A 24528-nucleotide genomic window follows, 5' to 3' on the forward strand; every position below is an offset into this window, starting at 1 on the left:
TGTTTGGAACAACTTTAAAATTGGACGTTTGAGAAACATGGATGAATGTCTAATTCTGACATGAGACTGTGAGAGCTAGTTGAAACCACCACCAAGAGCGCCACTTCACATGGTCATTCATTGGCCTCATTTTTTTACTGCTCAATCATAGGCTGTCATTATTTCACATCAAAAGACAATTCCTATACCCAACTCCCTTCTCCAACCACGTTTACCCCTCCGAGAGTTGTGTAGGGTAGGACTAATTTGGTTGTACAGGAGGGGCGTGGTCTGTCATTCTCCGACGGGAGAGAAGAGGAGAGGGAGAGGGCAAAGAGGGAGAGAAAAGGATCTTTGTGTGATTCCTGCCATATCTGATGTTATCCGGTAGGTAGGGACACTGAGGCCCGTGTTGTTGGTCGGTCCGACTGGTAGCCAGTTAAGTCATTCAGCCTCAGTACCAGAAAGAGTGCACTCCGCTCAGCAGCACAGCACAGAACTGGGACGGCGAGGAGAGAGACGAGGCTGCTACATGCCGCCGCTGCTCGTTTACTAGTGAACATTCTCGCATTGAACCGCGAAGAGAGATTTGGGCTTTTCCCAACACATTCGAAGGAGGGATTTTAATCATGTTTCGAACCTTAATCGCGCTGCTGATGTTACTGGCAGCTGTGCAGGTAGGCTACGAAACCGTTGCTTCGGTTTGGTGTAGTGGTGGGGTTGGTTGGTTGGCTATGGGACAGGGCTCGGAGTGACGGGTTGGTTTTTGCTCTATGATGATGGTCAACTCACTAGGGGAGACCGGGGTTGGTTGTCACAATTATTACTCTCATTTGTATTTCTCAGCACCAGTATTCTTTACAATATTATTTTCAATATTAAGAGAAAGACCAAGGTCTTGGGTTGAAATGGGGACCCTTTTTATATTCCAACGAAGAGTTATAAGCCACCAAACACTCAGTCCACTTGTGATAACCAGTTACCAGCCCTATTGCAGGGTTGGATGTCACACACCGACAATCCCATCGCGGGGTTGGATGCACACACACACACACAGTATGGGGTTGGTTGTCATAATATTTGCTCGTAGCTTATTCCTTTTGTAACATGAAATTAAGCAATATTGCATACAGTCTTAGAAATAGCTGAGCCTTTGTTTGATGGAACGATATTCCTAACAAAATTAAGCATTTACTCCGTGAGAATAACATTAAATGTTTTGTAAATTTGTGTGTGTACATAATTATTCAAGGATTTTCCCATAATTCAAACATTTACAAATAAAATACCAATAATTTCCTTTTTACTTTCACCTATGAAAAACACATTCTCCTCAACTCAATGTTTTGTCATGTTGACATAAATTGACCAGGTGGATGAGTTATTTCAAAGAATTCACACATTTGAACCTTACAAATATTACACAGTGCCATTTAGATTGGGAGTAATTAACGCTGTGACAACCAACCAATGAGCGAAACAACTCGGCGTAAGTCTGCAGGATATGACTGCATTTATTTCCTTCTACATTGCCTACATATTAGGCTGTTGGTTTATATTGATTTTAAACTGCACTCTTAGAATAAAAGGTGCTAAGTAGAACCGAACAGGGTTTTTCGGTTTGTCCCTTTTTTTTGGTGCTGGGTAGAACCCCCATTGTAGGGATCTTCAAAGAACCCCCTGTATATGGTTCTGCCTCAAACCCTCTATGTAGGGTTCTTCCAATAACCATTTTATCATCTAAAGGTTCTTCCTAGAAGCGTCTATGAAGGGAGCTACCTTGAACCCAGCCAGAGTTAAGGTATCCAACAAGTGGAATTGTTAATCATCCACAACCTGCATTCAGAATGACTGCCGGGGTAGAGAAAATAAAATATTGAGACTACCTCAATCATGTAAACTGTAACAACCATTTCAGTAATGGGTGCAATAAATCCAACAGATTGTTTAGAAAACTGTATGTTATTTATCTTTGTGTAGCATAAAATGTATTAACTAATCAACGTACATAAAAAAACACAGATATTCCAGTAAACCGAACAATTCTGAAAATCTCCCAGCAATAGAGTATGCTGTGAAATATTATATATGGTTCCATGTAGAACCCTTCTTGCCTTCCAAAGAATCCTTCTTGCCTTCCAAAGAATCGTCAAAGAACCCTTTCTTCCAAAAAGGGTTCTTAGGATGTTAAAGGTTCTAGGTAGAACCCTATCCCTCCGCAAAGAACCCTTTTCCAACCCTTTTTTTAGGGGGTATGCGTTAGGATCTTTCTCAAATGTAGGCTAATTGTGCATTCCATTTTCTTAAAAATAATTGGTTTTTCAACATGAATATCTGAATTTCGGGCTAGCACACAACCTTGCAGTGATAGTCGCTACAGTAGCCTACACTTTGTTTAAACTGCAGCTCTCCTATGTTATTTCTTTACTGAATTGCCTATTGATTTGCCTAATCAAGCTACACATTTGACGGGCAATAGCTTACTCGATTAAGGGAATTGTTGTTGTTAATGGAAATATTCCACATCACCTCGTAGGGACCGTTTAGTTTATGCTCTGCTCTGTATTCACCCATGATTCATAGTGGCCGTTAACTGTAGGCTTGATCTGTAACCTAGGCTATGCAGGGTTGTGGGACGGGTGTAGAAAGGTAGACGTTTCTAGCCTATGCGATGCCGTTATGGCTATTTGAGACGATACCATTATAATTGTGTACTGTAGACAGGTCACAAGGCTGAATATGTGCCCGTGCACTAAATCGGATGTGTATTTAGAGATATGGATGGAGGTAACAGTGTAACAACTGTAACCATTTATAGACATTGCAGTATCTGCTTTTCCGCTCCACAAATTGGCTTAGAGGAATGGTCTTTAGATATGTTAATGCAACAATACACAGGCGCACACGGGTGAATTGTTTTATAGTCTGTTGGCTGCTACACTATAACCTAATTTGATTCAGCCCTAACCTAGACACTAAGAAAAGAGGGTTCATCAAGAGTTCTTTGGGAATGGTGATGGTTCTATGTGGAACCATAATTACTCAAAGAACTCTTTGCAGTTCACAAAAGGTGACGGCTCATTTACATTTTTTGGGGCATAGCGTACGGCTCTTTTTGTGCAGTGGTGAGTGAGAGTGCCATTCCAGTTTATCTAATCTGTTATGTGTTATGCCAGTACAACATGTTATAGATGACTATGGCCGGTAGCATTGTTTTGTGAAAGACTCACCTATGGCCTTGTGTCAATTGACAAAGTCAGTGGTCAATTCTCTTCTCAGCAACCCCCAGTGGTTCCAGTGCTATCACACCTGATTCAACTTGACAATTAACACCATCATAACACTCATGGAATTGTAAAGGTCCTGAACAGTCAATCTGACTCCCATGTAAAATAGCCTTTTGAGTGACTAAAATATCACCCATAATATTTTTTGGGGGATAGAAATGCTCAAAATATAAGAAAATTAAAAGACAGGCTCAGTGGGCGGGAAGCTTATATTCATTTATTCACTTTGACTGACTGCTCTTTGAAAGGCCTATGTCAAGAATCCTGGATGCAGTGAGCAGTGTTGCAGTAGAATTATCTCAAGAAAACTTTGTGCTACACATTTATTTAGATTTTTTTTTACACATCTCCCGTTTGTTGTGTCTTTTGTGATGTGGCACTGACGGATGACAACTGCGTCAGAGTTTTGAATCTCCCCCCACACTTTTGTTCCATGCTGGCTGAAGTCCTAGCTAGCCAGTAACTAGCTAACACCAGATACACATGAAAGGAGAAACATAAACGTGTCTTTGCCATAGATTGATATTGTAAACTTTGAATTATACTTGCTGATGCCTTACAGTCAAATTATGGCGCCAGTAGAGTAGCTATCCATCTACATAAACCACGCCCCTCTGCATACATGCCTTTTCCGATGTTAGTTAGAAGGCGGTACTTATTTAAATTAAGTAAGAGAATGTCACGCTACCATTGGTGTATTAAAACGAGAGAGTTATGGTGACGTCACCCTATCCCCTTAATTAATAATCCGCCTCCTGAATCCAAGTGTTTGACACGGGGAGGGGACCAGTAACTTCATGATCAAACTTTAGGTTAAGCACACTTTTACACTCATCTCACACACAGCTTTTGACTGGAAGGAGAGCGAGTGCAAATATTTGTTTGAGAGTGAATTTTTGGTCACTGAAAGTTATGTTTAACAGGCAACAGTCTCTCCGTTTTTTAAATTTTTTATGTATTGGCTGTATTTACCAACGGCCTGTATAGGTCCAGAAAAATTACATCAGTTATTGTTTCTTTTGATTATTATAGATTATTGCTTTGCCTGAAATTGCTATCTCTGGGCCACGGATTTATTTCCTATGTCTCTTCCCACGGAGACATCCCCATTCAGGGTAAAAAGCAAGCATTTCATGTGCTGCAGGAGCTGTATTTATACTATGCTCTCTTCTGGAACAATGTGGACCGACCAGAATTATAATGCAACAAGTGTTTACTCGCAGAGGACTATAGGGAAGAAGTGGCTACTCTTAGCAAACAGATTCAAAACTTACCTAATCTACCTGGGAAAGTACCCCCGCCTACTTTCTCCTTCTCTAAACCACAGGCTGGACACCATTCCGTTGTGTTGAGAGTATCACCACCATGTCAACACTCCTTGACCTAATAGCCAATGCTTTCCAGGGACCCCTTCCCGAAGAAGTCTTCCACTCCCCTGGGAAATGGAGCAGGACCGTTACTTCTGGTGGATTTAGTGGATTATACTGTCTCCAATCCTGCTGCCCAAGCATGGAAGCACGTCACCCACCGTAGGCCAAATGGAGGGAAGTGGCCTGAGGCTAGTGGGGCTTCTTTGGTGTTGGGAAGCTCGATCCAAATCCAGTTGTTCAACCTGACTCCGCTACCAGTACGCACACCATTGACAGAATTTCACACCTATTATGGAGTCAGCAGGAGCAGGTACCCGGGTCAGAGGAGTCGAGGAACGCGTCCAGGAACACTCGGCAATGCTGCATCCTCTCGGTGCCATGATGGATCGCGTTGTCCAGACCATGGACCGTTGGGAGAGACAGGAAGCCTCTCCAGCGCCTCAACCAGCGCAACCGGGGTTACCTCTACCCGTCCTGTCCGGATCCAGTTCCAGTGGGATGCGTCTCTCCTTTCTCACGGAGTATGATGGGACGGCAGCACTGTGCCAGGGATTCCTCTTACAACTGGACCTATACCTGGCCACCGTTCACCCAGCTCCCTCGGGAAGGGAGAGAGTGTCCGCCCTCGTCTCATGCCTCTCGGGGAGAGCTCTGGAGTGGGCAAACGCCATATGGGGAGAAGGAGACGCGGCGTTGGACCACTTCGAGGAGTTCACCCGCCACTTCCGGGCCGTTTTCGACCATCCGCCCGAAGGAAGAGCGGTGGGGGAGCGGCTCTTCCATTTGAGGCAGGGGACGAGGAGCGCACAGAAGTTTGCCCTGGAATTCCAGACCTTGGCCGCCGGATGGAACGACAGGGCCCTCATCGACCACTACCGATGCAGCCTGCGCGAGGACGTCCGACGGGAGTTGGCCTGCAGGGATGCCACCATCACTTTTGACCAACTGGTGGATCTGTCCATCCGGTTGGATAACCTGCTGGTCACCCATGGATGTCCAGAGGGGGCTCTGTCGGTTCCGTCTTCCAGCACCCCCGCTCCGGTGCCCATGGAGCTAGGAGGGGCTGCACGTAGGAAGGCTGGAGGAGGGGCCTTCACGTGCACCATCTGTGGCCACAGAGGGCACACTGCCGGTCGGTGCCGGGTTGGTCCCTCTGGGAGTCGAGGCAGCAGGCAGGGCACTCTGGAGAGTCTGGAGAGTCTGCACCACTCTCATCCAGAGTCCTCTGTTGTCCACCTGTTTGTACCTGTTTATTTTCCTGAGCATTCCCAGCATAAGGCGCTCGTCGATTCAGGCGCAGCTGGGAATTTTATCGACAGAGCGTTCACCCTTAGTTTAGGGATCCCCATTATTCCTGTGGTTAGACCTTTCCCGGTACACGCTCTGGATAGTCGACCATTAGGGTCCGTGCTAATCAGGGAAGTCACCATCTCCCTGGCTATGGAGACGCAAGGGGGTCACGAGGAGAGAATCAGTCTCTTCCTCATTGACTCTCCTGCTTTTCCCGTTGTACTAGGCTTTCCCTGGTTGGCTCATCATAACCCCACCATTTCCTGGCAACAGAGGGCTCTCACGGGGTGGTCGCGAGAGTGCTCGGGGAGGTGTGTAGTGGTTTCTGTTGGTGCTACCATGGTGGAAAGTCCAGACCAGGTCTCCACCGTGCGCATCCCCCCAGAATATGCCGATTTGGCTCTCAACTACCACCCCATTGACAGGGGGGATTGTGCGATAAATCTCCTGGTAGAAGCTGCACTTCCCAGGAGTCACGTGTATCCCCTGTCGCAAGCGGAGACGGCGGCTATGGAGACATATGTCTCCGAATCCCTGCGTCAGGGGTACATTCGGTCCTCCACTTCACCCGCCTCCTCGAGTTTCTTTTTTTGTGAAGAAGAAGGATGGAGGTCTGCGCCCGTGCATTGACTATTGAGGTCTCAATCAAATCACAGTGAGGTACAGTTACCCGCTACCTCGTATCGCCATGGAGATTGAGACAATGCACGGGGTGCGCTTCTTCACTAAACTGGATCTCAGGAGTGCGTACAACCTGGTGCGTATCCGGGAGGGAGACGACTGGAAGACTGCGTTTAGTACCACCTCAGGGCATTATGAGTACCTCGTCATGCCGTACGGGTTGATGAATGCTCTATCAGTCTTCCAATCCTTTGTAGACAAGATTTTCAGGGACCTGCACGGGCAGGGTGTAGTGGTGTATATCGATGACATTCTGATATACTCCGCTACACGCGCCGAGCATGTGTCCTTGGTGCGCAAGGTACTTGGACGACTGTTGGAGCATGACCTGTACATCAAGGCTGAGAAATGCTTGTTCTTTCAGCAGGCCGTCTCCTTCCTAGGGTATCGCATTTCCACATCAGGGGTGGAGATGGAGAGTGACCGCATTGCAGCCCTGCGTAATTGGCCGACTCCCAGCATGGTAAAGGAGGTGCAGCGATTTGTAGGGTTTGCCAATTACTACCGGAGATTTATCCAGGGTTTTGGCCAGGTGGCTGCTCTCATTACCTCACTGCTGAAGGGGGATCCTGTACGCCTGCAGTGGTTGGTTGAGGCGGACAGGGCTTTTGGGCACCTAAGAGCTGTTTACCTTGGCTCCCGTGCTGGCCCATCCGGATCCCTCTTTGGCATTCATAGTGGAGGTGGACGCGTCCGAGGCTGGGATAGGAGCCGTGCTCTCTCAGCGCTCGGGCACGCCACCGAAGCTCCGCCCCTGTGCTTTCTTCTCGAAGAAGCTCAGCTTGGCGGAGCGGAACTATGATGTGGGGGACCGGGAGCTGTTGGCTGTGGTTAAGGCTTTGAAGGCGTGGAGACATTGGCTTGAGGGGGCTAAACACCCTTTCCTAATCTGGACTGACCACCGCAACCTGGAGTACATCCGGGCAGCGAGGAGACTGAATCCTCGTCAGGCAAGGTGGGCCATGTTCTTTACCCGTTTTGTGTTTACCCTGTCCTACAGACCAGGTTCCCAGAATATGAAGGCAAACGCACTGTCCCGGCTGTATGACACAGAGGAGCGGCCCATGGATCAGACTCCCATTCTCCCGGCCTCCTGCCTGGTAGCGACGGTCGTGTGGGAGCTGGATGCGGACATTGAGCAGGCATTGCGTACAGAGCCCGCTCCCCTCCAGTGTCGTGTTGGGCGCCAGTACGTTCCGTCTGTTGTCCGTGACCAGTTGATCTATTGGGCCCACACGTCACCCTCCTCTGGTCATCCGGGGATCGGTCGGACGGTGCACTGTCTGACTGAGAAGTACTGGTGGCCCACCTTGGCTCGGGACATGAGGGTTTATGTTTCCTCCAGCTCAGTGTGCTCCCAGTGTAAGGCTCCTAGACACCTGCCCAGAGGTAAGCTACATCCCTTACCCGTTCCACAACGGCCTTGGTCACACCTGTCGGTGGATTTTCTGACAGATCTTCCTCCCTCACAGGGAAACACCATGATCCTTGGCGTTATGGATCATTTCTTTAAGTCCTGTCGTCTCCTCCCTCTGCTCGGTCTCCCTACAGCCCTACAAACTGTGGAGGCCCTGTTTACACACGTCTTCCGGCACTACGGGGTGCCTGAGGATATAGTGTCTGATCGAGGTCCTCAGTTCACTTCGAGAGTCTGGAGGGCATTCATGAAACGTCTGGGGGTCTCGATCAGCCTCACCTCAGGCTTCCACCCCGAGAGTAATGGGCAGATGGAAATAGTAACCAGGATGTGGGCAGGTTTCTGTGGTCCTATTGCCCGCACCGTCCTCTCACCCTTTCAGTGTGTATTGGGGTACCAGCCGGTTCTGGCATCAGAGTGAGATTGAGGCTCCTGCTGTGAACGATTGGTTCAGGCGTGTGGAGGAGACATGGGAAGCTGCCCATGGTCACCTCCAGCAGGCTGCGCTGCGCCAAAATACCAGCGCTGACCGTCACCGCAGTGAGGCCCTGGTATTCACCTGCCCTGTCGGAAGCTGGGCCCGTGGTTTGTGGGGCCATTTAAAGTCCTGAGGAGAGTGAACGAGGTATGTTACAGGTTACAGCTTCCCCCCGATTACCATATTAACCCCTCGTTCCATGTGTCTCTCCTCAGGCCGGTGGTGGTTGGCCCGCTCCAGGAGTCTGAGGTGCGGGACGTTCCTCCGCCCCCTCTGGATATCAAGGGGGCCCCGGCGTACTCCGTCCGTTCCATCCTGGATTCGAGGTGTCGGGCGGGGGACCTTCAGTACCTCGTGGAGTGGGAGGGGTACGGTCCGGAGGAGAGGTGCTGGGTTCTGGTGGCGGATGTGTTGGACCCTGAACTGCTGCTGCGGCACGCCGACACCGTGGGGTACTGTGATGACTTCCGCCGAAGTCGGCTCCTCTCCTTGATCAGGCGGCGTTCGTCGGTCGACGTCACTGGCTTTCTAGCCATCGCCGCGCCATTTTTCATTTATCCATTTGTTTTGTCTTGTTCCCTGCACACCTGGTTTTCATTCCCCAATCACACTGCATGCATTTATTCCTCTGTTCCACCCTCATGTCTTTGTGTGAAATTGTTTTGTGTTACGTGTCAGTTTTGACGCGCCAGACTGGTGTTCGTATATTCCGTGTTTTGTCACGAGGTATGTTTATTTGCTTGAACATAATTATTGTGACTGTTTGCGCGTTTTGCACTTTTGCCAATTGGCTGGAGGTTTTGACGCAGTGGCGTCCGTCTGTTGGTTTCTCCTGCCTAAATAAAGTGTGCGCCTGTTCACAACTCTCTGCTCTCCTGCACCTGACTCCGCTACCAGTACGCACACCATTGACATTAATAATGTTTACATATTTTGCATTACTCATCTCATATGTATATACTGTATTCTATTCTACTGTATTTTAGTCTATGCCGCTCCGACATTGCTTGTCCAAATATTTATATATTCTTAATTCCATTTCTCTACTTTAGATTTGTGTGTATTGTGTGTATCGTTGTGAAATTGTTAAGTATTACTTGTTAGATATTACTGTACTGCTGGAGCTAGAAACACAAGCATTTCGCTACACCCACAATAACATCTCCTAAACATGTGTATGTGACCAATAACATTTGATTTGATTTGCGGGCCACCTATTTGATAAAATTGCTTTTTAAAACTCTGATTCCAGCAGAGGGAGTCTTTTATGCACCTTGAGCCAAGTTGCAGAGAAAGATACATTCCCAGATACACATTCCTCATTTTCATTTCAACCATTGGATGTCTATGATGTACTAAGTGCCTTGTTGAAGATTTATGTAAAAAAAAAAAATCAGCTGAGGGTGACTCACTTGATCCCTTTTGCTATAGCTTTCTGACCCACTTATTGCAGAATCATTAACCTATGTTTTTAACTTGACAATTGTTTCTGGGGTTATCCCTAAGATCTGGAAGTCCTCCCCGTACACAAAGGCAGAGATCCTTCTGAATTGGATAACTACTGTCCAATTTCCAAGCTATTTTGCTACGCCAAAGTTTTAGTCCCTGGCCAACTCTCAGCTGAGAACTTTAACTTCTCATTCTATTCTTAATGAGCACCAATCTGGTTTTAGACCTGGACATAGCACTGTTTCAGCAGCTACACTTGTCTTAGATTAGGTGCTATATTGTTTAGACCATGAAAATACTTTCTTAGATTATGTGCTATATTGAAAAAAAGTTGAGATTTAAGATTTTTTTTATTTTATTTAAATACATCCTGCCTCACTTTGGATTGTTCAAGCAACGCTTCTCCCAGTACTTGATTATGGGGATATAATCTATATGCATGCAGCAGCCTCTGCTTTAAAAGCATTAGATTCAGTCTATTATTCAGCACTGTGTTTTATCACTGGGTACCATTTTTGTGTACATCACTGCATTTTGTATAGTTCTGTTGGCTGGGAGTCTCTGACTACCAGAAGGGCCCAATATTGCTCACATATTAACTGGAGATCCAGCACTTGAGATCCAGCACTTGTAATACCCACTCTCTACACTGGCTGATTCTGGAGGTCCCACGGGGACAAATGCTTTTAGTTTTTATGCCCCCAGCTCATGGAATAGTCTTCAGGCAACCTTGAAATTAGACTCGCTGGCCTTCATTGGACAGTTTAGATTGAGTTTAAGGAAGGTGATATGTGAGAGTTGTGTTTGTTTTGAATAATCTTGTTGTATTTATTGTATTGATATTATTTATTGTATGTTCATGTTCACAGGGCTCCCTTGCAAATGAGACTCTGTTCTCAATTGTGACCCACCGTGTATAAATATAAAGTCAATAAAAAAATAAATGTATAAGCAACAGTCATTTTTCGTACTTTGGTCATCATACTTTGATCTGGTTTCATCCAAATATCATCACATTTTATTAAAAACAGGATTTTGAGATTGTTCTTTATACACTCTTAGAAAAAAGGGTTCCAAAGGGGTTCTTTGCAGAGGGATAGGGTTCTACCAAGAACTGTTTTGATCAGAAGAATCTTTTTGGAAGACAAGGGTTCTTTGTGAGGCAAAGGGTTCTATCTAGAACCTTTAACATCCTAAAGAAATCTCAGTCGACCAACAGCCTATCGACCAAACAATCGACCTGTCGACTAAATGGGGTCAGCCCTACTACCCAACCCCTTTGGTTTTGCATCCTCATTGCATTAATGTATTCATTTAGAAGAGTATCAGAGTGTTTGAAACATGTTTGGAGATGTTTTATGTTAGAAATTAGGCTAAGATAAGCAACAGAGGTACAAATAAATAGAGACAGATGAGAGTAATTTGCAGAGAGTTGGCAGATTAGAGGTTTTGATTAGAAATTAATAGAATAGGGATGAGATGAATGAGTTAGGTTACGCCATGGAAAGGTCAAGGGTTACAGCTTTTTGAACACACACACACACACACTATGATGTGAGCTGGTCCGGTTTGTTCTCGGCTCCGTTTTCCCATGATTGTGCCCTGCCTTCACACCGATGTTTCAATATTTCTGAAATACCCTATTCCTCCATATCTTCCCTGAATGAATCACTGATCTGAAACAATCTGGTAGGTGAAAGCAAGCAAGGGGTTCCAAGACATAGCTTTCAGTTGAATAGCCATATCAGATCTGTGATTACCATGATGGTGGAGAAGAGGGAGGGTGCGTTTCTGAAGTGCTGTATAGGGCCCGCATCCCAAATGGCACCCTATTCCCTATGTAGCGCACCACTTTTGACCAGAGCACATTGGTAGTGCACTAATAGGGTGCCATTTGGGACGCCGACAGGAGGTCTTTCTCAGTCTAATCATGCTACCTGCTTACCCTGCTTACCCTTACACTCATTACTCCAATCACCAGCGTGAGTGGACTCTTAACAACAACATATGTCATTGTGCCGTTCTGTGAGGGGGGTAGGGCGGAGGGCATAGAGAGGTAGCCTATACACTAGATATTAGTTGTCTATCTATCTGTCTGTCTGTGCCGCTAGGCTAGGCCCCTCCTAATGTGCAATTATTGTTGCTGTTATTTGACACAGTTATAGACCTATATGTTGTTATGTTATACATTATACATTAGAACAGTATGTCTCTTTTATGCAGCCTATAATATATTGCATTTGATGGTGGTTATTATGTCACTTCTCTTGCCTATTATGATAGTTATTAGTGGTTATTACATCGTTATGAACTCTTTTAATATAAGCTACTCTGTAGACACTTTTTTCAAAGCATTTTACAGTGCAGTGAGTGCATACATATTTAAGTATGTGTAACCTATCCAGGACTATATTGATATTTCTTTCCACACCCTTCTGTTCTTGTTCTCTAGATTGCTGTGCAGGGCGGAGGGGCCGTGGGGTCATTGCCACGGAGGCAGGGGTCGATGCCGTGCACACGAGGCTTCACCCAGGGGGAGTACAGTGTTGCCGTGGACAAGGAGCTGAGAGAGGGACAAGCACTCCTCACCGGTACACACACACACACACACACACACACACACACACACACACACACACACACACACACACACACACACACACACAGCCTCTCTGCCTGGTTGTTGTGCACGGTACTTTGAGTAGAGTTCATGGTGAATGCTGAACTGTATCTGGCTCTGCTCTGGGTTGGCGATTCAAACAACAACCTAAAACTCTGGGTGGGGATATTTTTGGGGAGTAACCTAACATGATATGTTTTGGGAGTAGCTTCATATTATGTTTGTGTGATTTTTGAGTCGTAATGTTTTTAGCTGTGGGCCAGGACTGAGGGTTGGGTAATCAAATCAAACTGTATTTGTCACATGCGCTGAATACAACAGGTGTAGACTTTACCATGAAATGCTTACTTACAAGCCCTTAACCAACAATGCAGTTTTAAGAAAAATATTTATTAAATAAACTAAAGTAAAACAAATAGAAGAGCAACAATAAAATAACAATTACGAGTCAGGGTACCGGTACCGAGTCAATGTGAGGGGGTACAGGTTAGTTGAGGTAATTGAAGTAATATGAGCATGTAGGTAGGGGTAAAGTGACTATGCATAGATAATAAACAGTGAGTAGCAGCAGCGTAAAAAAAGGGGGGGCATTGTAAATAGTCCGGGTAGCCATTTGATTAGCTGTTCAGCAGTCTTATGGCTTAGGGGTAGGAGGTGTTAAGAAGCCTTTGGATCTAAACTTGGCGCTCCGGTACTGCTTGCCGTGCAGTAGTAGATAGAATAGCCTATGACTAGGGTGGCTGGAGTCTTTGGCAATGTTTAGGGCCTTCCAGTGACACCACCTGGTATAGAGGTCCTGGATGGCAGGAAGCTTGGCCCCAGTGAAGTACTGGGCCGTACGTACTACCCTCTGTGGCTCCTTGCAGTCGGAGGCCGAGCATTTGCCATACCAGGCGGTGATGCAACCAGTCAGGATGCTCCCGATGGTGCATCTGTAGAAGTTTTTGAGGATCTGAGGACCCATGCCAAATCTTTTCAGTCTTCTGAGGGGGAACAGGCGTTGTCGTGCCCTCTTCACGACTGTCTTGGTGTATTTGTACCATTTTAGTTTGTTGGTGACGTGGACACCAAGGAACTTGAAGCTCTTGACGCTCTCGATGAGAATAGGGGTGTGCTCGTCCCTCCTTTTCCTGTAGTCCACAAGGTCGCTGACCTCCTCCCTATAGGCTGTCTCATCGTTGTCTGTGATCAGGCCTACCACTGTTGTGTCATTGGCAAACTTAATGATGGTGTTGGAGTCGTGCTTTGCCACGCAGTCATGGGGGATTTAGGAGTACAGGAAGGGACTAAGCATGCACTCCTGAGGGGCCCCCATGTTGCAGATCAGAGTGGTAGATGTTTTGTTGCCTACCCTTACCACCTGGGGGCATCTCGTCAGGAAGTCCAGGATCCAGTTGCACAAGGAGCTGTTTAGTTCCAGTGTCTTTAGCTTAGTGATGAGCTTTGAGGGCACTATGGTGTTGAACGCTGAGCTGTAGTCAATGAATAGCATTCTCATGTAGGTGTTCCTTTTGTCCAGGTGGGAAAGGGTAGTGTGTAGTGCAATAACGATTGCGTCATCTGTGGATCTGTTGGTGCGGTATGCAAATTGGAGTGAGTCTAGGGTTTCTGGGATGGTGGTGTTGATGTGAGCCATGACCAGCCTTTCAAAGCACTTCATGGCTACAGATGTGAGTGCTATGGGTCAGTAGGTATTTAGGCAGGTTACCTTGGTGTTGTTGGGCACAGGGACTATGGTGGTCTGCTTGAAACATGTAGGTATTACAGACTATCTCAGGGAGAGGTTGAAAATGTCAGTGAAGACACTTCCCAGTTGGTCAGTGCATGCTCGGAGTACACGTCCTGGTAATTCGTCTGGCCCTGCGCCCTTGTGAATGTTGACCTGTTTGAAGGTCTTACTCACATCGGCTACGGAGTGCATGATCACACTGTCGTCCGGAACATCTGGTGCTCTCATCCATGCTTCAGTGTTGCTTGCCTGGAAGCGCGCATATAAGTCATTTACCTCGTCTGGTAGGCTCGTGTCACTGGGCAGCTCGCGGCTGGGATTCTTAGCATCTGCATCATCTGACCACTTCCGTATTGAGCGAGTCACTGGTACTTCCTGCTTTTGTTTTTGCTTGTAAGGACAGAATTATGGTCAGATTTGCGAAATTAAGGGCGAGGGAGAGCTTTGTACGTGTCTCTGTGTGTGGAGTAAAGGTGGTCTAGAGTTTTTTTCCCCTCTGGTTGCACAAGTAACATGCTGGTAGAAATGAGGTAAAACAGATTTATTTTTCCCTGCATTAAAGTCACCGGCCACTACGAGCGCCGCCTCTGGATTTGCATTTTCTTGTTTGCTTAGTGCCAGCATTGTTTTGTGGTGGTAAATAGACAACTACAAAAATATAAATGAAAACTTTCTTGGCGAGCAAAACCTCGAGATTTCCTAATATTAGATTTCATGCACCAGCTGTTATTGACAAATAGACAGAGACCGCCACCCCTTGTCTTACCGGAGGCAGCTGTTCTGTCTTGCCGATGCACGTAAATTTTTTTACTGGAACAGAAAACTGTATATTATCCATGTCGTCGTTCGGCCACGACTCGGTGAAACATAAGATATTACAGTTTTTAACCTCTATGGGCTAGGTGGGACGCTAGCGTGCCACCCGTGGTGCACTCCATCAACAGCAGGTGCATTTCAAGAGCGGCAAATTTGAATCCAAATAAATGTCAAAATTCAAATTTTTCAAACATACAACTATTTTACACCCTTTGAAAGATAAACATCTCCTTAATCTAACCACGTTTTACGATTTCAAAAAGGTTTTACGGCGAAAGCATAAATTTAGAGTATGTTAGGACAGTACATTTACAAGAGTTGTGTGTAATGTTTTGTCAATTCAAAGACAGGGTCACCAAAACCATAAAACCAGCTAAAATGATGCACTAACCTTTTACAATCTCCATCAGATGACACTCCTAGGACATTATGTTAGACAATGCATGCATTTTTAGTTCTATCAAGTTCATATTTATATCCAAAAACAGCGTTTTACTATGGCATTGATGTTGAGGAAATCGTTTCTCTCCAATAACCGGCAGTCAAGTCAGCGTCACAAATTAAATAATTAAAATTAGAAAACATTGGTAAAATATTATATTGTCATTTAAAGAATTATAGATTTACATCTCTTGAACGCAATCAACTTGCCAGATTTAAAAATAACCTTACTGGGAAATCACACTTTTACAATCTCCATCAGATGACACTCCTAGGACATTATGTTAGACAATGCATGCATTTTTAGTTCTATCAAGTTCATATTTATATCCAAAAACAGCGTTTTACTATGGCATTGATGTTGAGGAAATCGTTTCCCTCCAATAACCGGCAGTCAAGTCAGCGTCACAAATTAAATAATTAAAATTAGAAAACATTGGTAAAATATTATATTGTCATTTAAAGAATTATAGATTTACATCTCTTGAACGCAATCAACTTGCCAGATTTAAAAATAACCTTACTGGGAAATCCCACTTTGCAATAATCTGAGCACTGCGCCCAGAAAAATACGCGTTGCGATACAGACTAGACGTCATGTTGGGGAGATCTAAAATCGAAAATACTATGTAAATAATCCATTACCTTTGATTCTCTTCATCAGATGTCACTTCCAGGTATCACAGGTCCATAACGAATGTAGTTTTGTTCAAAAAAGCTAATCATTTATGTCCAAAAATCTCCGTCTTGTTAGCACATGATCTAAGCCAGCCGGACTTCACTTCATGAACGAGGGGAAAAAATATATTTACGTTCGTTCAAACATGTCAAACGTTGTATAGCATAAATCATTAGGGCCTTTTTTAACCAGAACATGAATAATATTCAAGGTGGACGAATGCATACTCTTTTATAACGTATTGGAACGAGGGTACCCAACATGAACTCGCGCGCCAGGTGTCTAATTGGCCATCATCGTTCCATGGCTCTTGTTCGGTCAGATCTCCCTCCAGAAGACTCAAAACACTTTGTAAAGGCTGGTGACATCTAGTGGAAGCAATAGGAAGTGCCAAAATATTCCTCAGCCCCTGTGTTTTTCAATGGGATAGGTTTAAAGGTAATACAACACATCAGGTATCCACTTCCTGTCAGAAAATGTCTCAGGGTTTTGCCTGCCAAATGAGTTCTGTTATACTCACAGACACCATTCAAACAGTTTTAGAAAATTTAGGGTGTTTTCTATCCATATGTAATAAGTATATGCATATTCTAGTTACTGGGTAGGAGTGGTAACCAGATTAAATCGGGTATGTTTTTTTATCCAGCCGTGTCAATACTGCCCCCTAGCCCTAACAGGTTAATGGCCCGTTGGTAACATAAGATATTACAGTTTTTAATGGCCTGTTGGTAAGTTTTGCAGTGAGTGGGTGGAGTATACACTCTGCAACAATATGGAAGAGTTTTTCATTACGATCACTGAGGGAGGTGGAGGATTAGGTGAGTATTAGGGGAGGATGTGAGGGTTGGGGGCAGTGGGGTGGAAGGAGCTGAAACCATCTGCCTCGTCAAACACACAGTGGGTGTTTCCCCACACACTCATTCACACACGCACACTCCACATACAAATGAAACACTGTGTGATAAATTATATTAATATTGTCAGCCTGTATCCATCCTCTGATCAATGACCTTTGTGTGTGTACAGACAGGATGACCCACCCGGGGTCTCACTATTGTGTGTGTGTGTGTGTGTGTTGTTGATACTAGTGCCAGAGGCATACAGAGGCAGACCTAGCTGTGAGTCTCTGTGTGTTCGGGATGGTTAATTCATGTTTATTGTGCTACCTGTCCTGTTGTAGTCTCTAGTCTGTTGGCTATTTATTTTATTTGCTTTTCATTGGCTCCTGTGAAACTGACTTGTGATATGACCTTTTAAGCTAGTGTTCTGACAGGGTGCCATGGTAAAACACAGAGGGAGGGAGGGAGAGAGGGAGAGAAGGGAAGGAAAACGAGAGAGACGTGTGTGTTTTACAACGTCACCTCTGCTAAATAACCTTTTGATTGTCCTGCTGAATCATTTAGTCGGTTCTTTGTATCCGGAGATTAGCCATTAGGTTGTATATACACACACACACACGAACACACACACACACACACACACACAAGGAGGACACCTTATTGGTTTGGTTTTAGTTTGAAAGGCCAAAGTCCACATTTTTGATTTGGTTGAAACCACCATTGTTAACTTCTATGGGCTAGGTGGGACGCTCCTGCGGGACAGAGCCAGTGAAATATCAGGGCGGCAAATTCAAAAACAACAAAATGTCATAATTCAAATTTCTCAAACATACAAATATTTTACACCGTTTTAGAGATACACTTCTCCTTGATGAAACCACATTGTCTGATTTCAAAAAGGCTTTACAGCGAAAGCAAAACATTAGATTATGTTAGGAGAGTACATAGACAAAAATAATCACACAGCCATTTTCCAAGCAAGGACATGTGTCAATAAATCCCAAAACACAGCTAAATGAAACACTAACCTTTGACGATCTTCATCAGATGACACTCCTAGGACATTATGTTACACAATACATGTATGTTTTGTTCGATAAAGTTCATATTTATATCCAAAAACAGCATTTTACATTGGCGCGTGATGTTCAGAAAATGTATTCCCACCAAAACCACATTAATGTGCACATTAATTTACAAAAATACTCATCATAAACGTTGACAAAATATATAACTATTATTTAAATATTTATAGATAGACTACCCCATGGATGCAACCGCTGTGTCAGATTTTAAAATAGCTTTACGGAGAAAGCACATTTTTCAATATTCTGAGTACATAGCTCAGCCATCATGAGCTATACAGACACCCGCCAAGTTCGGGGCAATCTAAACTCAGAATTATTATTAGAAATATTGTCTTACCTTTGCTGACCTTCGTCAGAATGCACTCCCAGGACTGCTACTTCCACAAGAAATGTTGTTTTTGTTCCAAATAATCCATATTTCTGTCCAAATACCTCAATTTTGTTTGTGCGTACAGATCACTTATCCAAAGGCATAACACACGAGTGCGGAACCAGAGACGAAATGTCAAAATGTTCCATTACCGTACTTAGAAGTATGTCAAACGCTGTTTAAAATCAATCTTTATGGTATTTTTAACGTAAAATTGCGATAATATTCCAACCGGACAATAGCGTATTCATTCAAGGAGAAAAAGAAGTAACAGCGTGCTCGTGTGACCGCGCATATGCAATCCCTTCGTTGCCAGGCAGTCCACTCAGAGCTCCTATTATCTGCCCAGTGACAGGAGAATTCTCAAACCACTTTCTGAAGGCTTTAGACAGCCAATGGAAGCCTTAGGAAGTGCAACGTAACCCAACGGATACTGTAGTTTCGAAAGGGACTAGAAAGAAGAACTACAAATCTCAGATCCTCCACTTCCTGGTTGACTTTTTCTCAGGTTTTTGCCTGCCATATGAGTTCTGTTATAATCACAGACACCATTCAAACAGTTTTAGAAACTTCAGAGTGTTTTCTATCCAAATCTACTAATAATATGCATATTCTAGTTTCTGGGCCAGAGTAGTAACCTGTTTAAATTGGGTACGTTTTTCATCCGGCCATGAAAATACTGCCCCCTAGCCCAGACAGGTTAATAGAATCAATCCAGTACGACCATGGTTCTCTTTGTCTCAGAGGCTTTGTCTGTATCCCAAATGGCACCCTACTCTGTACATGGGGCCCATAGGGCTCTGGTCAAAAGTAGTGCACTATGTAAGGAATCGGGTGCCATTTGGGACATAACCATGAGACAGATGGCACAGCCTGGAGATAAATTCTTCCTGTTTCCTGCCTCGTTATTTTCTCATCCAGGAAGTCATTGAATCCCTTTGATATTATTACGTGTGAATATTAACTCAAAAAGAGGGGTATGGTCAAAGGGGTGTCATAAGTGACGCAGCCCAACACTTGGTTTAGCGTTGGAGAAACTCTGTCAACCAATTACAGGGAGTTTACATAGAGAGGAGGGGGTGGAGGCATCCTGTATCTGTTTCAGTTGGGAAATGGCTTTCAACAGTTAAGTCACGGGGTGGTGTGTGTGGTTCTGTATGCACCCAGTGTACCAGAACAGGACAACGCTCAGTGCAACAGACTGAGAGACAGGATAACATGGCAGTAGAGTGTTTGACCATGCCTCTGACTGAGTGTGTGTATTGAGTGTGAGTGTGGGTGTAAGTGCATGTGTGTGTTACATACACTATATTGTAGCATGTTTAAAAACAGGAGAAGGTGACGGAAGGAACAACACACAGTGCACTGTAAACCCCAATGTGCTGTCATAACTCAAAACGTTTGAGGAAACCCATTGCACTTAATACAGTTACTTAGTGATTTTGTAGTCATTACTCAAACTGATAGTCAATGAGTCACTGTGACACCCCCAATATGCCAAGCCTCCAATATAATTTCTGAGTGTGCCTTATCGAGTGAATTGTAGGGTTACCAGCCATGACTGTATTTATTTGTGACAGAGACATGGTTGTTAAATTAGTTTATTTTCATTTCTGTGGCCTTCACCAAGTGAGTTCCTAGGTGAATGTTATCATTGTGGGTAAAGTCTTTACGACAATACTTATCTAATATGGCCTTATTTTGAGGCCTGAAACTCAAGGTTTACATGCCACATCAGGCCTGCAAGTGGCCTGCAAATTCCAGTAACTTTAACAGAACTCCAAGATTTTCATAAAAATCCTGGTTGAAGGATTTCAATGAATCTTCCAACTGGGATTTTTAGGGAACTTTGGAAATTTACTTGGGAAATGCAACCTTACCTGCAAGTCACATTATGTTGGCTTGATGTGTGAAGTGTAATTGCTCTTGGATTCCAGACAGAGTTAAGATAGCCAACAGTTGGAATGTTTATTTAACTGCAACCTGCATTCATAATGATTGCAAGAGCTAGACAGACTGCAAGGAGACTACCTAAGCCATTTAAACTGAAATAACCATTTCAGTAATGGGTGCAAAAACTCAAACTAAATGATTGGGTTAGTTTAGAAAAATGTATGTTATTAATCTTTGTGTAGCAATAATCAGTCAATCACTCAATGTACACAGATATGAATGACAATTCCCCAAAAGATCAACCTGCAGTAGAGCATGTTGGGAAGAAACATTCATTTGTTATCATAACTTTTAAAAAATGTTGTTGATGTGACTTCTCATTTCATGTTGATTCAATACCACATAAACATGTATTTTTTTCATTAACTTTGAGTTCAACTTAATAGAAGTATTTGAGTTAATGGCTTGGGGTTTACAGTGTGAGACAGAGACAAACAGACAGCAGGACAGACAGTCACATACGGGTAGGCCTTCATACAGACGGACAGAGAGTGACCGGGACAGAGAGATACTAACATAGACAGAGGAACAGACAGAGTGACAGACAAGCACATGGACATGCAAACACACGCGCACACACACACACACACACACACACACACACACACACACACACACACACACACACACACACACACACACACACACACACACACACACACACACACACACACACACACACACACACACACACACACACACACACACACACACACACACACACACACAGAGTGACAGAGACAGACAAATAGAGGGCCATAGACAGACTGCCCTGGGGTACAGACGGCTGGAGGCTTAGTTAATTATTTAATTGGAGCAGGAGGAAGAGAGTCAATTATTAATGAAGGGATGGAGAGAAGCAATAATTCAAATCAGAAGGAGGGGGATGGAGGGCGCGATAGATGGTAACAAGGTGTTAGGGGTCGAGAGAGGAGCTAGGCTGTAGTAGAGGTTAGGTAAGGGAGAAAGAAAGAGGTTAAGATATGGAGAGATAAGAGTGAAAGGATGGAAAGAGAGGGATGCTGGGTGGAGGAACGTTCATAGATGCTCCATGTATGGGCCACATCCTACGGTACCAGCGTCTTCCTGTGATTCTCTGTGGTTGCTGCTTCTAGTGGTGATCTGGCGTTCCTGGCTGGTGAATAGGTTATATCTCTGTTTTGCTGACCCATGATGATCACTGCTGCCTTATAGGCTGGACTATCATTCTCAGCCTGACCTAAGCATTAGCTAATTGAGCTGTCTGTATTGGTTATGGGGCCTGAATTGGAGGATTGGCTCTCCTGTAGGTTCAGCGTGTTTGTTTTAGCATGGTGGTCAGCCAGTGGTGACTCTCTGGTCAATGCTGACTTTCTCTGAATCCTAGTCTGTACGGGGAAGCAGAATCATTTGACCACAACACTCTTTAGAAATAGGCATGTGGGAGTTTTGGGGCTGTTTTTGGAGTCATTGTGGAGATTAATGCTTGATGTGACCATGACTGTCATTGTGTTTGTGTATTTCTAGTTAATGATTCACCTGATCACCCTGGTGACAGAGACTAGGGGTGTAGAGTGGTGGTAGGCTGACTCGAACCCTGCTCATCCTTCCCGGTAATGGAGGACTGTGCGTGTGAGAGAGCGAAAGACAGAGATACAGAGAGACAGAGAGAGAGAGAGTGACAGACTGAGCGAGATAGAGGGATTGTATTACGGTCAGCTAGTCAGTGTGTTGTGCAGTGGCATCCTCTCAATTCATTCACACACGCACGTGTAAATTCCACACACAACTGCACTGCCTCTTGGGAAGCAGAAGACACTGATTTGATTCATGCTTGACCTCACTATCTCCCTTCTCTCTTTTCTCTGTTTCCTCTCTCGCTCTGCTCTCCCTCTTTTCTCTGTGTGGGAGATTGTCCCAGTTAAACTCAACCCCATATGCTACTGTCTCTGTCTCAGTGGCGTAGCGCAGTTTTGTGGCCCCTCCCGCAAGGTCCATACATTTTGTAGTTTAAAGCAAATGAATGTATTTTTTTATGGCTTATGACAGGTTCATATGCTATCTGGGGGGCCTGACCTCCAGGGGAACCCAGAGCTTGGGGGGTCCACCCGCCTTGCCTGGGCGTCTGGGGTGAATGCTACACATATTTTGAGACTGGAGACAAAGAGCTCTATCTGTCTCTTTATATTCTCTCTCTCTCTTCCTCTCTAATCGCTCTCTTTCTGGTTCTGTCCACTCCTTTTCTCTCTCTCCCTCTGTCTCTCTCTCTGTCTCTACCCCCTCCTTATATATGTTTATCTCTCTTACCTCCCCCATATCCCTCATCACCCCCCCCCCCCCCCATCCCCCCAACTGTGAGAGAATGGAGTTGTATGTATCTGAGGTATAGTGTGTGACACGTGTTAGCGTGGGTAGTAGGAAGTGCTAGTGCAGGTCTTCAGGGGAACTAGCTAACAGAGGAGGGAGGGGCTCCTGTCAAACACAATCACTCCACATGTCTAATTAGAGGACTCGACCATCTGCGATCAATGAAAACACATCCCTCTTTTCTCCCCTCCCTCTTTTCTCCCCTCCCTCTTTTCTCCCCTCTGTCCCTCCATATTTTCCCCACCCTCCTTTGAGACAGTGTTTCCTAGTAGATCAACAGCCGTCAACCTAAAATCCTCTTCTATTTCCTTCTCCATCCCATCATATACTTTCTCCTCTTTCTATGTTTTCCTCTGAGACTGCCTCGTGCTTTCTCCCTGCCCTGGGCGGTTTCTGTTTTGAGGTATAATCACAGCGGTTGGTTTGTCAGTGGTTGGACCGCACTGGAGTGATAGGGAGGTCCCAGTGGTCTTTTCACGGTCAATGAGAGTTGATGGGAGTGCAGGAGACGGTTAGTGACCGCAGAGCTACCACAGAGCAGAGCCAGATACAGTTCAGCATTCACCATGAACTCTACTCAAAGTACCGTGCACAACAACCAGGCAGAGAGGCTGTGTGTGTGTGTGTGTGTGTGTGTGTGTGTGTGTGTGTGTGTGTGTGTGTGTGTGTGTGTGTGTGTGTGTGTGTGTGTGTGTGTGTGTGTGTGTGTGTGTGTGTGTGTGTGTGTGTGTGTGCATGTAAGAGGGGTTTTGTCTTTGGACTGGGTCTGGTTCTGATTATATGTCTGTGTGTGTGTCTGACTTACTGAGAAACACCAGCTGTGCCATACAGACCTCTACAAGTATCTAAGGAATGCCAGTCAGGGGGAGTGAGGATCAGGAGTTTGGCTCGTTGGTGCACTATGATGACCCTGTGTGTGTGTGTGTGTGTGTGTGTGTGTGTGTGTGTGTGTGTGTGTGTGTGTGTGTGTGTGTGTGTGTGTGTGTGTGTGTGTGTGTGTGTGTGTGTGTGTGTGTGTGTGTGTGTGTGTGTATTTGTCTGTACGTGTGTTTCTTTGTCTTCATTTTCATGTCCATAGTCCTCTGTCTATCTCTATTCCTGTTTTTTCATTACCTCCTTTTTTGGATAGATAGAGGAATTTCTCACCTGTGTCTTAGAGGATCATGAATATTTGTGTGGGGGCATGCGTACGTGTGTATGTGCGTCTGTTTGTGTGTTGAGTGTGTGTGCCTTTGCGAGCACTGGTGTGTGTTAATTGATATCAGTGTTTTGAAAGCCTCTCCTCCGTGTGGTACAATCAGATACACAGTGCAGCTATTGTCTGTCTGTCTGTCTGTCTGTCTGTCTGTCTGTCTGTCTGTCTGTCTGTCTGTCTGTCTGTCTGTCTGTCTGTCTGTCTGTCTGTCTGTCTGTCTGTCTGTCTGTCTGTCTGTCTGTCTGTCTGTCTGTCTGTCTGTCTGTCTGTCTGTCTGTCTGTCTGTCTGTCTGTCTGTCTGTCTGTCTGTCTGTCCACTCTGAGTATCTGTCCATATCCTTATTTAAACTCCTAATGTGACTGACTAGCCCTCTGAAGGTTGTGTGTTTAAGAGTGAGTGAGAGAAAGAATATAAGGGAATTTCCTCTCACTTTTTTCCAAAAGTGCAGGAAAACAGTGAGCGGACATTGCTCTTTCCTCTATGTATTTGATGACATTTTT

At 44.9% G+C, this 24528-nt stretch overlaps 1 protein-coding gene across 1 annotated transcript in view; it reads left to right on the forward strand.

The window, feature by feature from the left end:
• The first annotated feature begins 272 nt into the window (after positions 1-272).
• The window catches only part of LOC106584192 (cadherin-2), a 93911-nt gene continuing 69655 nt past the window's right edge, over positions 273-24528 (forward strand). The window contains exons 1-2 of the mRNA XM_014169186.2: positions 273-656; positions 12404-12542. Of these exons, the coding sequence (XP_014024661.1) occupies positions 609-656; positions 12404-12542 (187 nt within the window). The 5' untranslated portion in view covers positions 273-608. The remainder of the gene's footprint in view (positions 657-12403; positions 12543-24528) is intronic.

This window comes from Salmo salar, chromosome ssa23, assembly GCF_905237065.1.
Source record: "Salmo salar chromosome ssa23, Ssal_v3.1, whole genome shotgun sequence".
Lineage (NCBI taxonomy): Eukaryota > Metazoa > Chordata > Actinopteri > Salmoniformes > Salmonidae > Salmo > Salmo salar.